The sequence below is a fragment of the Brachypodium distachyon genome, chromosome 1, assembly GCF_000005505.3.
Source record: "Brachypodium distachyon strain Bd21 chromosome 1, Brachypodium_distachyon_v3.0, whole genome shotgun sequence".
Taxonomy (NCBI): domain Eukaryota; kingdom Viridiplantae; phylum Streptophyta; class Magnoliopsida; order Poales; family Poaceae; genus Brachypodium; species Brachypodium distachyon.
Genome location: NC_016131.3, coordinates 40,772,584 through 40,791,454, shown reverse-complemented (window position 1 = coordinate 40,791,454; position 18,871 = coordinate 40,772,584). Strand labels below are relative to the sequence as shown.

Genomic DNA, 18,871 nt, shown 5'->3' with positions numbered 1-18,871 from the left:
GGAAAGGAGAAGTGCCAAACAGCACCGTGGTGCCTTCCTAGTATTGCTGGCCTGAATTGCTGGAGATTGTGAAACCTGAGGAGAAAATAAACTAAGATCGGACTGAAACGAACAAGCCGTTGTTGTGCAAGCACAATTCCTGCCCTGGGTCAGCCATTGGGCACCCACTTTCAGGATGACAGGATAACATTTCCCAGTTTGTTCCCGTGTGATCACACCGTCCCTCCTGCCTGGCTCGAGACAACATAATTAATGTCTTGTAAATTGATGCTCCACTATATATAGTCGATCTAACTGATGATGTGACACTAAGTTTTGTGTCGCTGTCGAGTGTTGACACAAACTCAAAATTCTTGGCTTTGTGTCGGTTTCGGATTTGTCCAATCCAATTGGCCGTGTGTCGGATGAAGAATGTCCAAATCACTCAGGTCACCAGCGTTTTAATTCGAGGATGGTCCGTGACTGCATTCTTCCTTTCAGTAAATTATCTCGGGGGGGGGGGGGGGGGGGGTCGTGCCACTTGTAGAACAGAAATGAAAGTTGCCCTTTCAGTCGCAATCATGGTTACTAGGTTGAGTTCATATGATATTTCCCGAGCTATTTTACTGAATTTTACAAACAAAAAAGGGAGCTCAATTAGGCTTAGGTGGCACAGATAAACCTTTTTTTTAGGGCACCTTTTGGTTAGGTGCTACTCCAGTCTTTTGCATCATCCTGAACTCCCGGTATAATGCGTTTTCAGCCGGCATATTGCTGTGGTTTGCATCATGTCATTTCTTCATGTTAAGGAGTAGAAACGCAGCAAACCGCACTATAATCAGTTAATCCCCCCTCTCCTCTTTGGCCTTTGATGTGGCAGTGCGTGTATGCGAGATGCCAGGAAGGAGAGGGCACTCGATCTGGCCTGGCTTTTTAACAAAGGGACTCGATTGATTGGATCGTGTCGTCGTACGTGTCGTGTTATTACGGTTGAAAGCTTCGTTGTCAGCGAAACTGCAGTCTCCAGACCTCTGTGCTTGACAGTGGTTTCGTATGTGGAGGGGCGAGGGGCACGGACTGACTAGCCTGAGTGCTTACGTATGTTTGTGGTCCACTTTGGCTGTGTTTTTGTGGAGAAAACCAAATAAAATACTCCAGCAGCTCGTGGATATACTTGTCTGTGTGCTCTTTAGACGATACGACGCAAAAAAGGGTCTCCACCAATTCGTCCATACGGATGTCTAAACGTAGACATCGTCTAAATTTTCCTCCACGACGTCCACATTTCCACCACCGAGCGACAACGTCCAAATCGCCCGCGCTCGCTCCCGCCAGCTGCCACCACTCCGAAATTTCCCGCCCATACCGTTCCAGCCGAGGTCGCCCGCGCTGCCGTGGAGAAGAAGAGAGAAGCCACAAGATGGAATGGTTGGAGAGAGGTGGGGGCTCTGGTATATATAGACCTGAAATAGAGCCGTCGGAAAAGTAGCCATTAGAAAAGTAGCCGATTCAAATGTAGCCATTAGAAACCTAGCCGTTGGAAATTTGAGTTCAGATGGTAGTTCAAATGGTAGTTATAAGATACTATTAAAATATATGAGAGAGAATATAGATTACCTGTATATAGACAAGCTGATGGAAAACTAGAAGATGTGAATAATGAATCTTTTTAGACCATTGTCTATATGGAGATATAGACAACCCCATATACACAAGCTGCTGAGGATGCTCTTACCTCCATCTGGGCTTATAAGGGCATCTCCAACACCGGTACCAACTCCTTCTCTCTCGTATCTTTTAACCACTTTGACACAAGAACCAATTCTTTAAAAAGAAAAATAGACTGAGAAGTGAGCATGACTAGTGGACCCTAACCAAAAAGATGCTTTGGGAGAAGATATCACATGCCTGTACAAGAAAAATAAAAATTAAAAAGGAAAGACAGGAGGAAGGAGATGAATCTTAGTACGAGTTCTAGTATCAGCTTGTTGAAAATGCCCTAATGACTCTATTGGGTTTTGTGCCAAATTTTGACTAACAATGATACAAACGCTATTTAATATATGTATATAAAAATTATTTCATTAGAAAGAGTTTTTCAATACGAATCCAACGATATCTCTTTTATGCCCTAATAACCTCATTTACCGATGTAATTTGAGGTCAAAGTTCGTCATAAAATTCCGTGCAACCCTTATAAACCCGGACGGAGGAAGTAGGAAAATAGAATAATGACTAGCACGACACCCATGGGCTGCTAGGAACTAAATAATATTATACTATATTACTATAGTCTATTTATTAGATCATATAATTCATATTTGTTCTCATGCCATTGATTTGTGCTTACACAAGTGATGCAGTTTGACAGTGTGACGGACTACAGCCACCAATTGAGTCTTTTATAAGAGTAAAGAATATAACAAAGTAAGATGAATGAAATGTTTGATTGAAAGAAAATTTCCACAGATATGTATATACATTCAAACCAGTGTTATCAATTGATTTCTCACTCATTGTTCTGATCGTTCCTTCAATCAAACAAAATTAGGTACTGTTCCATTCTCTGACCAAACACTAGATGGAACCATTCTTCCATCTCATTCCATATATGTAGAAGTTCTACTTGATCCTCCCAACCGAATACACACTAGCTAGATAACCACCCCAATGCATGGAACTTTGATTTCTTCCTGTTACAATATGTTAGCGGGCATGCATTTGTTTTACATCAAGCAACTCATTTTTCCGGAAAAAGAAATCATGTTCGAATGCATGAAAACCCATAAGGAATGCCAAGGAGGCGCTTGGGGCCCACCGGCAAGCTACTTCAAAATTTCAGGCCTCTTTGATTCGCAGATTCAAAACATAGGAATAGAAAAAACGTAAGATTTAAATGTGATGGCTTGTTGAATCCTATGAAAATTCAAAATACAAGAAAATGCAGCAGTAGTTTTTTGATTGCGCCATAGGAAAAATGCAGAATTTGCTTAAAGGATTATGTGCTACTCAAAGTTGCCATAGAGACAAAGAAAATTTTCCATGATATCTTTTGGAACTGCATGCAAACTAGTCCATAGAAAATATTCCTATGTTTTCAAATCCTGCAAATCAAACGTGAGCTATAAAAAAAATTCCTTAGGAAAAGAACCCTCCAAATTTCCTATGAAATTTCTTTGAATCAAAGAGGGCCTTCATATTTGGTCCTATGTGGACCCATGCAAATTCGGGTATCTTGAAAACGCTAACACAATAAATGTGAGGAATATTATTATGAGTGAAAATTGCATGAGTCCACATAGGACCCAATATGAAGGTTTGAAGCAGTTTGGAAATGGGCCCCTACCGCGCGGGATACCCAATTCGAAGGCACGTGGGCCTCCCTAGCGACACCCTTTTGACACGGTCTTCAAGTTTCATTCGAACCTCCCCCTAATTTTTTGAATTTCCCCTCGTGCATTTAGGTTCTTGAAATAAATGATCAAAAACAAGGAAAATCTGCGAGACAACGAGTAAAAGCAATTTGATCCAATTTTTTTTAAAAATGAAAACAAAGAAAAACAAAGACGAAAACTTCAAAATGAATAGATAGGTATCATTAACCAACATTTTATGTAAAATGTTGTAGACGATGCCGGTATATGCTGACTCCGCTAGAGCCAATGAGAGAAGGAATGGGATTGGGATTGGATTTTGCTTTTTTTTTTGCACTAACACATTTAATGGTCCAAACAAACTCATAATTTTATGAAAATTTGAGGATAGTCTTAAGATGGGAAAATCCACTTTTAGTAAAAGTTTCAACAAATTTAGAGCAAGTTTGAAAATCTGGCATATATTTCTATTGGAATGGTATATTTACTGGTGCATGACGTATGAATTGTACATGTCATTGGTATATTGGTTTATGTCATCGGTATATGATATATTTGCCTGTATATGATATAAGAATGGTATGTGATATGTGTTACTGGTGTATGATATATGATATACGAATGGTATATGTCATTCAGATATGATACACGAATGCTACATGTCATTGGTAATGGTCTATCAAATTTACGTCATTTATATATGATATAACGAATGGTATATGTCATTGGTATATGGTATATCAAATTTCAATGGTGGATTTTCAAACTTGCTCTAATTTTTTTGAAACTTTTACGGAAGGTGGATTTTCCCATATTAAAACTACCTTTAAATTTTCATAAAATTCCAAGTTTGTTTGGACCATTAAATAATTTGTACAAACGACAAAAATATGTTAGTACAAAACTAGCAAAGTTCAATCGCAATCCCATTCTTTCTCTGATACACGAGCACGCGGGGGAGGTGGGGCTTTGCTTTTGTTAAGACACGTGGGGAGCTCTGACTGGCTCCAACGGTGCCGGTACATACCAGCACCACTAGAAACGACTTTCGCATACGTGGGGAGCTCTGACTGGCTCCAGCGGTGCCGGTACATACCGGCATCACTAGAAACGACTTTCGCATGTTGTAGAGGAATCTGTCGGCAAGCATCCAAAACACCCCTAAGCCGAGCAAAAGCTTTGGTGGTAGATGTCCACACATGCCTTGGTCACTGTCAATGAATTTTCAACCCCAAAAATGGCTAAGTAGGCCTCTGAGATTGCAAAGGGAAACAACTGCTATCACTCAGGTATAGAGGCTAGGGACGGGCCTCCTCCATAACACAATAAATAGGAGGAATATTATCATCATAGAAGGATAAAATAAACAAAATTCTGAAAGCAAACCTTGAAATAACAAGGTACTTTATTGGATTAAACTGATAGCAATCTAGACCAGATAACCACAAATCCAAATCCGGATTCACCTTGTCTTAGCCTGATGATCCCTGGCATCATACATCAATAAGGAAAACAGACTTAGTGCAATTGAAAATCATGGATCTTATTTAGGTGCTTGACCTGCTAAAGTCAACTGGAGGGGATGTACGTGTCCATGGTGCCGATGCCGATGGCTAGGGCTTGACTCCAGCACAACCTCGAGTGGGCTCAGCCAATACTCCCTTCTGACAACGGGCAGGCAATCGATAGCATAACGTCAACCACCTCTAAACTCTATGTGGATATACGTGGAGAGAGGGAAGGACAGAACTCCTCTTCCCCCTCCTCCGACTAGTAAGGAGAGCGAAGAACTTGTGAGAGTTGAAGCAACTAGGAAAAAAGGAGGAGAGAGAAAGCAAGGAATAAATGAGCCACCGTCTCTTTTGATGAACATGATGTGTATGCACAAGGGTTATATACATCATTTAAGTTTTTGGACAAAGCGTACAACATTATGAGGGCCGAACTGTAAAAGTAGATAGAATCGCATGCACTTGCATTCATTAATTGGGTGTGTATGCACAAGGGTTATGAATGACACCCAACTTTTGGACAAAGCATACATTTGTATGCCATTGTAAACATTGATTAAATCGCATGCACTTACATTCAATATTTATATATTTGAGTTTTGTGTTTTGCTCATTTGCATTTTTATTATCATGCAAATGATATGCATTTCCAAAATATTTGGTAACTTTCCATAACCATAAGCCTTTTCTTCAAATGATTTACAATACAATCAGAAGTAGTTTGATCCTTTCCGGCCTTTTGAAGTGAAGTTTGTAAGTTACATACATAAATTGAGATTTTATTTGGAGAATGTGAAATTAATGTAACAAAATAAAAGTGCATTGACTTTTCTTTAGTTTAGGTGTATTAACACTTTTGACTAGTGAGGTTGTATTAGGAAGCATATTGATTTGTAAATTAGACACCTTAAAAATACACGTACAAATAATTCAAAGATTTATTGAATTTGAGGTTGAAACCGAGTATGTTGTACAAAATGATCATTTATACCCGTTTCTTTTGTCATATATGCTTTCATCAATGACAAACATACCATTCCACGTATACTCGATTGTTTTGCAAAGTAATTTATGCTAATACCATCGTTTATCGTTTACAGTGAGACATTTGTTCCACCGAATGACACAATGTGAAACCTAAAACTTTGCAAAAGCTATAGCAAGGTCTTTAGGGCTTATAAAGCTAAATAAATCTTCTTCCGACCTACTCCCTCCATTTCACAGATAATGGCACGCACGTACTTCGAGATTTTACTTTGACCAACAATTAGATTGGTCATTTGAGAGTTATGTGCTACTCCCTCCATTCAACAAAGGATGTCTCAAGTTTGATTAAATTTGAATGCATCTATACACTAGGTCATGTCTACATACATCTAAATTTTGACAAATTTGAGACATCTTTTGTTGGACGGAAGGAGTACAAAAATTATATCATTGGATTCGTATTTCAAAAACCTTTCCAACGATATAAAATTTGCAACATATAATCTACTCGCTCCGTTCCTAAATACTTGTCGTGGTTTTAGTGCAAATCGTTGGTCAAGTTCGACTTCGAGAAATGTGGCGTCATTCTTTGTGAAAAGGATTTGTGAAAAGGAGAGAGTAATTTTGAAGCCTTGATCCTGAAACTTTTTCTATAACTCATTTGTAAACCTTATTAACTCAAAGCAATCGATTATAGTAGCAAGTAGCCAGCCGCCATTGTTACCAAAATTCCCCCCATCATCAAACGGCAAACCATTGGAGCATTCTCTTCCCTCTCTTCCTCCTCGCTCCACCCCCTTCCTCTACGCACACTCGTCTTCCTCCTCCATTCAGCGCACACTCCCTTGCTCCAGATCCTCTTCCCAACGACTCCATCGAGTCACCTCCCATGGCGTCGCCCTCGGGAAACCCTACTCCCAACCCAAATGCCCCATTCGAGCTCAACAGACTCTTCAAGCCTTCCCCAAACCCTAACCATCCCACAACCGTACCAACCACAACCGGCATCTTCCCGGGAGCCCCGCCAGGCGCACCAATGGCTTCTGGGCCGCCGGGACCCTTCTCCTACCCGACGGCCACCCCGCCCTTCCATCGCAACCCTTACCTCCACTACCCCAACGACCCCCACGCCGTCCACCTCCCCGTCACCGCCTACGCGAACCCTAACCCCACCCCAAACCCTATCCCTAGCTCGAACCCCAACCCGGGCGCCCGGCTCATGCAGCTGCTGGGAAACACCGCGCCTACCCACCTCGAGTCAGTGGTGTCCATGCCGCCGGCGTCGTCGGAGTTCTCTGGGCCTCCAGTGGCACCGCTTCCAGGGATGCCATCAGCGCCACCAGCGAGGATGACGAGCAGCAAGATGCCCCGGGGAAGATTGCTGGGGCCTGGGGACAGGGCCGTGCATGATGTTGACTCGCGCCTGCCCGGGGAGGCACAACCGCCTCAGCTGGAGGTGACGCCCATCACCAAGTACACATCGGACCCGGGGCTGGTGCTTGGCCGGCAGATCGCTGTGAACCGGACCTACATCGTGTACGGCCTCAAGCTTGGCAACATCCGCGTGCTTAACATCAACACTGCGCTCCGTGCACTCCTTCGTGGGCACACACAGGTATGTTTCTGTTAACTATTTCTTAGGCGACCGAGAAATAACTATTTCTTAGTTGATGATAACAACCTTTTGATTCAATCATTGAGATTTGTGTAAGATTAACGTAGGTCCGATGGATAAGAAAATCTTCATTGGATGGCTATGATTGTCGACTGAAAAATAACTATTTCTTAGGCGACTGAGAAATAGGCATTCCCTTCTGTTAATTGATCATACTGGAAAATTTGATGTTACTTAGATTAGCGTGGAAGTGTTGGTTTTGAGCAGGGCGTGTTAGTGGCGTACAGTGAACCACATAACTGTTCCTTTATGCATGAGCTCCCCAAGCATCAAATTGTATGTGCATAGTGTGTCTGATACGACCCATGTTGCTCTATAGAAGCAGGTGCTTCACTTTATGTTGTTATTTATGATTATACTACGATTCAGTCTGTTATATTACAGGCTGGGGGATTGACTTTTAACTATACTACTCCCTCTGTCCAACAAAAGATGTCTCAAGTTTGTCAAAATTTGAATGTATCTAGACATGACTTAGTGTATAGATGCATTCAAATTTAGTCAAAGTTGAGACATCCTTTGTTGGACGGAGGAAGTAGGAAATTCCCTGCGTGTTGCAGTGGGATATATAGAACAAAACTTTTGTGAATACAATCATGCTGGGAGACGATAAGAGTATGCAGCGATTTCTTGAAGTTGACAGTGCGGCAGGAACACATGGCCATAACACATGGCTGACATGGCCTCATGAGAAATCAGATAAATAGCTAATAAATGATTAGTTGTATAGATTCATCAAATATAAAGATACATGTGAAGTATGGATTTAAAGGCTGTGATGTTAGATGAAATAATATATGTTCACTGCATGCAGCTGAAATCCAAAGGGATTAGTGAATATGGTTGCTACGTAAGTTAGATTGAATATTAATAACTAATCATATTTGTAGTCCACTGTAAACAACTCTTTCTTGTACAGATGAGATGCATTTGTCGCTCATCATATTTATAGAATATGGACTGCAATTTTTTGTGCCAATTTTTGTTACTTCCATATCTATCTTTTTTCACGAGCTGTGTTTATTTTAGTTAGCACGAGGATACTTTTCTTTTTTATATTGTGTGTGGCCTTATTTGTATTTTTTGCAGAGGGTGACGGACATGGCTTTCTTTGCAGAAGACGTCCACCGTTTGGCCAGGTACTTTTACTGACATATAATATCTTCTTGACACCTTTAGGGTAGCTCTGTAGGCCTCAGGGTACTTGTGCTGGCATTTATTTTTGGTGGTGTACACTGGTAAGGTGGGGTGGCCTCCAGTTATTGTACAGCATATCATAGCCTTTGTTTAGTTACTAGTCTCTCTCTCACACACACACGAACTCACAATTAATATTTTGTTTTCTTTTGTCTACAGTGCAAGTGTAGATGGGCGTATATATGTATGGAAGATTGACGAGGGGCCCGATGAAGAAAATAAATCACAAATCTCAGGAAAGATTGAAATTGGCATCCAGATAGTAGGAGATGCTGAAACTTACCATCCAAGAATATGTTGGCACTCCCATAAGCAAGTATAGCCTCATCTAAATTGCCTTTCACATTCAGTTTCTTGACTGCTTTTTCTGTTTAATGATTCATGCACTTCTTCTCTTGTAGGAAATTCTGTTTGTTGGAATTGGGAACTGCGTCTTAAGAATAGATACAACAAAAGTGGGAAGAGGAAGAGACTTCAGTAGAGAAGAGCCTCTTGAATGCTCACTCGACAAGCTGATTGACGGTGTGCACTTGGTTGGTAAACATGATGGGGATGTCACAGATCTATCCTTATCTCAATGGATGACTACACGACTGGCTTCAGCATCAAAAGATGGCACGGTTTGTACAAGATGTCCTGTTCTTGATTAAAAACCCTGCACTTCATGATATGCAATGGTACAAGAAAGAACTGATTGCAAAACAAATGATCCTGAACACTCTGCTTAAACTTCTGTTCCATCGCAAACTCCGTTCTGTTTTTACTTCCACAGTGTCCAATTTTTTAGATATGCATGCTAGTATTTCTGAGCTCAATTCAGTCATGTTTGTTATCCTGCTGCACATGGACAAGTGCTGTTGTCAGTGATTGCCTGATCGGTGGATAGCTTGCCTTTTTTTTGCTGGCACCATGTGATCCACGGGAACACAACGGCCATTTTATTATGTGTACTGTCTATTATTGGCAGGTAAAAATATGGGACGATCGCAGGGTGGTGCCTCTATCTGTGATAAATCCTCATGATGGTAAAGCTGTTTACTCGGTTTCTTTCCTTACGGCACCTGAGCAACCAAATCATATAAATCTCGTTACAGCGGTATGCATTCTTCTACTTTATTCACATTTTTCACTATATTTGGCTATTTGCTGTCATCTTCAATCACCTTCAGGCTTCAGCAGACATGTTATTCTGTCAAATGATGATTAATCATAACTTAGTTGCCCACTCATATAGGATTGAAGTTTCACCATGCTTAAACATCAGGGCCGTGCCTCAAAATTGGAGCTAAATAATGCTGAAAGGATAACTTTTCCTAATTATAACTAAGATCACTTGTGACTGGATTGTTCATGGAGTTATGTTTTTTTCGCATGTGCACTGTGCATGGGTTTCCTTTTATTAGTGTCTTGATATGATAAAAATGTATGGAGGTCCAGTCTTGCAAACTTAGGAAAGAAGCTTCCATGCGCCTCGTTTAGCATAAAGGAATGACATCACACTGGCTTTTGTTAATATTGCAGGGCCCTCTCAACCGAGAAGTAAAAATTTGGGCTTCCTCTGATAAGGAAGGTTGGTTGTTGCCAAGTGACTCTGAGACTTGGAGATGCGCTCAAACTCTGGAACTTACGAGTTCTCTGGGACATAGGTTTGAGGAAGCATTTTTCAACCAAGTAGCAGTGTTACCACAAGCTAGCCTTATTTTGCTTGCGAATGCCAAAAAGAATGCTATATATGCTGTCCATGTTGAGTATGGTCCAGATCCCGCTTCTACTCGGTTGGACTATATAGCAGATTTCACAGTTGCAATGCCTATTTTAAGTCTTACAGGAACACATGAAAGCCAACCAGATGGTGAACAAGTAGTACAAGTCTATTGTGTCCAGACAATGGCTATCCAGCAGTATGGATTGGAGTTATCACTCTGTTTGCCTCCTACAGCTGATAATATTGGGCTTGGTAGGGATCCGGCTATATCTCATGTATATGAGAGACCTCTAGAAGTGGCACCAGTGGAGTCATCCATAGGAACTAGTCTAATTGGGCCTGCTGTTGTTACTTCACATAAGCCATCTATTCATCAGGGCAGAGGTAATACCCATCAATTGTTCCAGCTATTTCATATACTGTTGAGTTTGGTATTGATCTTTCATTTCCACTATTTTCGTACGCAGAAGCTGATAGTACTACTCATGCTCCATCCCTGACTCCTACATCAGACATGGATAATGCTGGATCTTATGAAGAAGCTGTCTTGAGAAGAGTTCCTTCAAGAGGCCCATCTATTGGTGATCATGATGTCGAACAGTCATCTTTTGATTATTCAAGTAAGAAAAGGATGGATTCTGATGCTACAAGTGGGCGAGGAGCATTTGGTAGGAAGGAAAGCTTTGGGAAGGAAGAGCCAAGAGGTGGCCAGGGTGATAGTACAATTTCAGATCCTCATCCCACGTTTATGGTCGGAATGAACGCTACACACTTGATCACCCCATCTGAAATTATTTCAGGTGTGCTCCCGTCTTCTGAAACGGCTGCTAGCGGTAGCCCTCAAAACGTAGAAGTGGAGTCTAAGCACGTGGTTGAGAAAAACCCCGATCAAAATGTTGAATTTGATGCCGTTAAGGAGACCCAAATTGTTCACAAGAAAATGGAGAGACTTAACAAGCCTTTGGAGCAAACTGTAGACGCAGTCAGTGAGCGCTCTGTAACAACGGACAAGTACAGCATGGAAGATTCCCAGCGATCAACGCCCATGCTTTTGAAGCAGCATTCCGGTGTTGGGGATGAAAATGTTCCAAGGAGGACAACTGAAGCTCCTAAGAAAAATGATGGCTCGTGTGCTTCAAGGAACTTGCAGTTACCCTCAGCTACCAAAGAGGAAAAAGTTCTTCATACTCAGGTGTCTGGGCAGTTGTCTCCTCCTACAAACACTTTTAACTCTACTGATTCCTCACATGAACCTCCAAGCAATACCAACCCTGCTATTGATTCTGTCCTGCAAGTAGCTGCTCTTCAGGGAACACTGCAACAGGTGATTACACTAAACATTTCTTTGACTTGTATCTGTACTGAAAATTTGTCTGTCATATAGAATGCTGCTGGTCTTAAACTGATTTACATCGAAATTGGTTCGAGGGAAATGTGCTATTCTGTTAAGACCGCACTCCAATAAAAAAATGAACATATGTTAGCTAATTGGGTTGTGATTACATCAAATTGTATTGTGCTATGGTGCATAGATTTACTAAGACGGCAAGACCGAATATGCTATTATTTTTAAACTGTTCGGTGTCAGGTTGGCTTTTGTTTAATTGCAAGGAAGTGATTCTGTTTCTTACTGTTACATAAACTACACACGTTTTGTCCAAAGCGAAATGCCAGTTTTAAGTTCTTTCATGTATGCCAAAAGCAATATGTGTACTTATGTCAGCTAATAAGCTTTGGTTGAGATTCTTACCTTTTATATGTGCATTGCATACTCAAGCTGCATATCAAACTGTGAATTGGCAATCAATGATTGGGAGTTGGAACCCGTGATATCATATTCCAACTTCAAGGACTTCCAAGTTCTACATTTCTGCAAGATTAGGGATAGATCTCATGCTTTTGCTAGTTTAGGGGACAAATATTTCAATTCCTGCCGTTTCTTTTCCATGATATGCTCAATACTGAATTTAGGACAGAAAACTGGGCAGACTTCCAGCCTTCTAAAGCTATCAGTCCTATTGGCCGTCGGATCTCGCCATGTTGAGCTTCTGACCATCCGATCTGGGGACCTGTCCTCACGGGCCGCTGCTCCCATAGAAAAATCCACACCACCTGGTTAACTGGGCAGAGACGGCCCGTTAAGCATCAGCCGCCTCTCACGTCCTACCACGACACCTTGCTCGCGGAACCCTACCAGCTCTCCCTCCTCTACGCCTGGCAACAGCAGTGGCTCTCTCGTGCCCTTTCTCCTGCCTGGAACCCTCCTTTCGTCTCCATGAAGTCAGATCCCACCGGCAACTGAGGAATTTGGTAGGAGGACGGCATAAGGAGGAATAAGAGACGACCAAGGCTATTTTGGGGAGCAGACGGGTTGACTCGTCCAGGCGATGGCGACGGCGGCCTCTCAGCTCGACACTTGTGTTATATTTGCACTGTTTTTGTTCCTTGTAGTGTTGTAACCAATGTTGTTGCTATCCATACTAGTATTGATAACATTTGAACTATTTTTGAGGACCGCTCTCTTAACTGCTTTTAGACTACTTTTGGATGGTGCCACTTTATGGTGCTTGAATACAGCAGCACGCAGTAAATGTTGTCTCCCACGAAGAATTGCCACTACTTTCATGTATGCTCTGTGTTTGTGCATTGCATACCATGCTGCATATTGAACTGTCAATTAGCAATGAATTATCTACTTTAAGGACCGCTCTATAACTGCTTTTTTGGGAGATGCCATTGTATGGTGCTTGAATACAGCGGCGTACAGTAAATGTTGTTTTATGTGGTAAAAATTCTAGTTCCAAAGTGAGCTGCTGTGCATCATTTTTAGCTCCAGTTTTGCTTTGTGCCATAATATTGTGACTTGATGCCATGAAGCGAGACACATCTTTTCTTGCACAAATAATGTTTTGATCGTGGTGCGTTAACAAGCCTTGTGTGAATTGCAGCTTATGGCTATGCATAATGATCTGCAAAAGCAGCTGAGCACAATTGTGTCTGCTCCTATGGCAAAGGAGGGCAAAAGGATTGAAGCATCACTAGGGCGTAACATCGAGAAGTCTATAAAGGCTAATGTTGATGCCATGTGGGCTCGTGTCCAGGAGGAAAATGCAAGGCATGAAAAGGCTGAAAGGGAGCGAATGCAGCAGATTGCTACTCTAATCACAACTTCTGTAAACAAGGATATTCCTGCTATGCTAGAGAAGTCATTAAAGAAAGAAATATCTTCACTGGGACCTACTGTTGCAAGGACAACAGCACCTATCATCGAGAAGTCCTTGTCTTCTGCTGTTTCTGATTCACTTCAGGTTGTGGCTGTTCTTGCTGTCCTTTATGTTCTGATGTTTTCCATATCTCTCATCGACCTTCCCCTTTCAGAAAGTTCTTGGCGAAAAGGTCGTGAATCAGCTGGATAGGTCTGTAAGCACGAAACTTGAAGCTACAGTCTCTAAGCAGATCCAAACACAGTTCCATACATCTGCCAAGCAAGCACTACAGGTATGAATCCTTGGTACATATATATATGGTCTTAGGTCATTACTGGTGAAGCTGTTAATTCCAAATGGAGCATGGTAACCATGATTTTGTTTGCTGGCTTTGTTTTTTTACAGTTAGATTTCTTGTGCATCTCATATTTAGGGTCGTTTGGTTGCTTGAATGATCCTCCATGCATGGGATTGTGCAGAATGTAGTTGATTTTAGGTGTTTGTTTGGGAAGATCATATGGGTAGACGATTTATAAGATATTGAAAAGGATATTATGCTGCATTACATTTTGTGACTAGACCGGATAGTGTCATGTAAAGCGGGCATCCCCTCATGGAGACACATCCACTTACTCCAAAATACTATACATCTACTATTTAGTCAGCCAAGAATTTCGTACCTTCATAATGTAACCAACCGAACATCATCTTGCATATCCATCCCCAATATGTTCATACAAAATTTGATTCCATTGCAGCACCGAGCGATTCACTCATATCTGGAATGGGTTACACTATGCATGATCATGAAGTGCTATGCTATGAAGGATTAATTTATTGCTTTCCATTTGATCCCTGCAGGATGCTTTACGCTCAAGCTTTGAGTCATCAATTATCCCAGCATTTGAACAATCTTGTAGGACAATGTTTGAGCAAGTAGATGGTGCATTCCAGAAGGGAATGTCCGAGCATGGTGCTGCTGTTCAGCAGCAGGTTGCGGCAGCACAGACTCCATTGGCACAAACACTAAGGGTAAGCTTGAAAGGCTTCTTTTGTGCTCTTATTGCATTCGCTGCTTTTGGGAAAGAAAGATGAAGCAGACAAGTCCAACTTCTGTTTTATTATGTAATAGTTTCCCCTTACTAATGCTAATTCTTTCTTTCTCATTTGAATTCTCTCAGGAAACAATCACTTCAGCATCATCAATTACCCAGGGTCTTACGTCAGAGTTACTTGATGGGCAGCGCAAGCTTTTGGCTCTAGTTGCATCCGGGAACCCAACATCACATAATACTACTGTTTTGCAGCCCACTAATGGACCAATGCCTAATCTTCCCGAGGTACTAAATACTAACTTTTTTCCACCCTCTAGGCTTTACCATTTGCTCTGCTGTAGATTGTTTTGATCTTTGGCAATCTTAACCCAACCTCAAATCTCTTTTGGGCGTGTTTTAGAATTTTTTTCGAAATGGAGGCAAAAGATTTGCCTCGATCCATTAATTAAGAGAGTAAAGTACAGCCGACCAGAGAAACGAGCAAAAACAAAGAAAAGCACGGCAAGCAATGTGTCAAAAAGAAACCTACTGTCTCGACATCAAAGAACCAACTGTTTTGCGCCCGTAGTCACCCAGTTGGCGGCGTCAAGCTTTATCTTTGCAAGTATAATTGAGGGCAATGTCCACTGAACCCTAGAATGAAAACAGCAAACATTCGATTTATTTATTGGCTGTTTCAGGTTGATGTTCCACTGGACCCGATGAAGGAGCTTAGCAGACTAATTTCTGAGCACAAATTCGATGAGGCGTTTACAATGGCTCTCCAAAGAAGTGATGTCTCCATAGTGTCTTGGTTGTGCTCTCAGGTATTGGTCACATTTAAAATTTAAAGTATAGTTGTTGGGTTATTCTCCAATATCTTGTTACTTGAACAAACCAAAAAAGGCCTATAAACACAAAAGCTTTCATCTCAGAGTTAGCGCATCTCATGCATCCATGCCTTTGCCCTCAGATGCAATTTTATCAGACCATGTAACCTTTTCATTAGACTATACATGCATAATGTAGTGATGCTGTGGATACTGATATACTGATACTCTCATACCCTTTCTGCCAGGTTGATTTGCAAGGGTTGTGTAGACTGAACCCCGTACCTCTGAACCAAGGTGTCCTTCTAGCCCTTTTCCAGCAACTTGCGTGCGACATATCCAATGATACATCCCTGAAGCTTCAATGGATGCAAGCCGTGGCCATGGCAATCCAACCTGCAGACCCGGTGATTGCCCATCATGTGAGGCCCGTATTCGAGCAAGTGTACAGCGTCTTGGCTCACCAGCAGTCACTACCAAGAATCAGCCCACTGGAAATGAACAACATCCGCCTAATCATGCATATAATCAATTCAGTGTTGCTGAGCTACAAGTAATGCGATAGGGTGCATTCTGTAGTTTGTGTAAGTTCGAACCATATGATCTATAACAGCGTCCTTGTATAGAGAAAATTTTGAGCGAATTGAACCGACAAAATGGCAAACCAGTACCTAGCAGGATGGGAGGTGATGTAAATTGGTTGTGTTCAAGTCCCTACTGAGCTGGTACTTCTTTCATGTGGGGTCCGTGGTGCCTGGCATCAGCGCAGTGTTTGAGCTCGGTAATCAGTATTTTTTTATTCCTTCCAAATATTTGTGTCTATAGTCGGTTCCTGATCGTGTGAATCCTGTAGCATCTACGGCGCCGACGCTGGGAGCTGGAACACGTGAAAGCGTGCCGCATCCCCATTTAGCTTTCGCTTTTTGTCGGCCAACGGAAGGGGTCTTCCCTTCCAATCTTTTGAGTTTGGTAGATCTGGCATCCTAGGTAGTGTCCGTATCACCAAAGGCCTGAGCACAATGTCTAAAGAAAGACGGATCACATTTTGTTGTGAGATGCAGCACGTTCGGTGCACTACCTAATTGCTGGCCGCCAGTGTCCGACCTGGCAATGCCAAGTATTTGAACATCTCTCTTTTCCAGATTTATGTGAAACAAACAGATTCTGGACATTGTAATTGTTTAGGATTTTTGTCTGCGTTGCTTGCTTGATTTGTAGATTGGCTTGCATAATAATTTTTCTGGTGTCTCTTTTGCACTCTATTGTAAAGAAACTTCTGCACCGATTCACACCCCTTGAAGTAAAAAACTACGAATATTCATATGATGCTATCAATTCATACATGATTTAAGAAAGCACGAGACTTCCTGTATTTTTTTTTCCATTCCCATGTTGTTGGAGGTTGAACATGTGAAACAAAAGGGCCCGAAGGCCAGCTCGAGAAAAAGAGAGCCCCGAAGACTGAACTTCTTCTTTGTTTTGTTTTCTCCGAGAAGACTTGGTACCTGATGCTAAAGAGAATTTGTAAGAATTTGCAAGCCTGTATATTCACAAAAAGCTGCTTCATCTGCAATACCAACAAGTGGCACTACTATGCTTAAAAGAAAAAACAAGCGGAAATACTACGAGCCTACTACTAGTACTGCTACCCAACGCCGAAGCCGAAGATAGATCCAAGATCCATCTATTCACGCTAGCTTCTCTGGGATGGATCACGGATGCAGGCAATGTCTTGATTCGGATCGATCACCAGCATTGGTCCGTCTCCCACCTCCGCACCCGCATCATCCCGCCGTTGCCGGCGCCGCGGAAGACGCCGAGCGAGCTGTCGTAGCGCGCCCTGGCCGCCGGGTCCGACAGCGTCTCGTACGCCCTCCGGATCTCCAAGAACGCCTCGGGCCCTCCTCCTGATCCGGCTCCGGCGCAGGAGCAGGAGACGACGACGTCCGGGTGGAGGCGCTTGGCCATGGCGCGGTACGCCGTCCTGATCTCCACCTGCGTCGCCGCGCGCCCCACGCGCAGCGCCTCGTACAGGCTCCCGCCTCCGCCCGCCGGCCTCGCCGCGGCCACCATCGTGGGCGGTGCCGCCATTATTAACTTGCACAATCGCTTCTTTTCGCTTGCTTGGGAGTTGAGAGGGAAGTGATGAGTTTGGGTTGGGTTGGGTGGGAGGTGAGTGATGGCAGCTCAAGATCGTGAAGGATTAATTTATAGTACTAGCGGGCAGAGGGCCGGCCGTATGCAGGGGGAGAGGTGGTGGGGCGCGAAGTGATGTGAGGTTCGAGCTGGGGCGTCGTTGTCGTCTAGAAGGCCAGAATGCTTTTGCTGTGTTGGTGTCGCGCAGTGGATAGGATAGGCCTTGGTCATGTGACAACTGACGCCGTCTCCCGTGGTCCCTCTCGAGCTAATCCGGCTTCCAGAAGAACATGACGACGCTCGATTACCAAAATACCCCCTCCTCCGATATTTAGGTCAGTACTGTACCCGTGCGGGCCACGCCACGCTTGCTGCTGTTTCGGCCGGAGTCCACGAAGCAAGCGGAGGAGGAGATGGGGCCAGCGGCCATGGGAGGAGGAGTGGAGGCAGCCACATGCCACGTGAGGTGGAGGGAGCTGGCGGCCATGGCAGGAGGAGGGGGAGGGGCGGCATGAGGCGGAAAACTAAAGGGTTAAAACGCAAAACGGACCGACGGACAGAACCAACCTGCAACTTGTATTTCGGGTTGAATATTGGAAAACTGAAGGGTTAAAACACAAAACGGATCGACGAACGAAACTAACCAAGGAAGCATTGCTCTAGTAACTGTATAAACAATATATGGAGTAGCAAGCAATACTTCAAATCTGAGTGCAATGCGCGTGCAATCCTACTCTTCCTGGCAATTGTAGGATTTAGGGGGTAGACCACCAAAAATTTCCAACAAGAATTAGTCTTCTTGTCTCTTATATGTACACAATTAACATAAACCATAGCTGCCACATCTCATTTTCAAGCAAATGAGAAGAATCAAACACAGCAACCAATGCAACAAAGCAGCTCAGAAAATTGTTAAATATTAAGGCAAAACCAAAGTTGATCGATCCAAGCGTAGCAGCAATGTCACACGAGGCAAGCAGATAAGAAATAAATTACTCGTATGTTCGACTCAACCCGGCAGCACCTCCGAGGCATTACGACGAACACGTCGCCTGCAGAGCTATGGTTCGCGACGTGCGTACATGGTCTGCGCGCAAAGATCTCGATAAAACATAAGCGATCACAACATCAACGAAATGGAAGTGAGGGAAGGTTTCCGAGGAGAACAGGCTACTTGTCGTCGGTGGCGGCAGCAGGGGTGACTGGGGTGGCCGGGTGAGTAGCGAAGATGCGGCGG

General features: G+C 43.0%; 2 protein-coding genes across 2 annotated transcripts; one reads left to right on the top strand and one right to left on the bottom strand.

Annotated features, from left to right (window-relative positions):
* Positions 1 to 6,571: 6,571 nt before the first annotated feature.
* Positions 6,572 to 16,308, top strand: LOC100821480 (enhancer of mRNA-decapping protein 4). The gene is made up of 13 exons (XM_010229443.3): positions 6,572 to 7,466; positions 8,616 to 8,665; positions 8,883 to 9,039; positions 9,125 to 9,343; positions 9,691 to 9,819; positions 10,245 to 10,812; positions 10,896 to 11,752; positions 13,377 to 13,736; positions 13,807 to 13,926; positions 14,496 to 14,666; positions 14,816 to 14,974; positions 15,370 to 15,495; positions 15,747 to 16,308. The coding sequence occupies exons 1-13, from the start codon at positions 6,741 to 6,743 to the stop codon at positions 16,053 to 16,055; spliced, it is 3,951 nt and encodes a 1,316-aa protein (XP_010227745.1). The 5' UTR covers positions 6,572 to 6,740; the 3' UTR covers positions 16,056 to 16,308.
* Positions 16,309 to 16,837: 529 nt separating this feature from the next.
* Positions 16,838 to 17,700, bottom strand: LOC104581580 (chaperone protein dnaJ 11, chloroplastic). The gene has a single exon (XM_010229442.3). The coding sequence runs from the start codon at positions 17,587 to 17,589 to the stop codon at positions 17,245 to 17,247; it is 345 nt and encodes a 114-aa protein (XP_010227744.1). The 5' UTR covers positions 17,590 to 17,700; the 3' UTR covers positions 16,838 to 17,244.
* Positions 17,701 to 18,871: the final 1,171 nt, after the last annotated feature.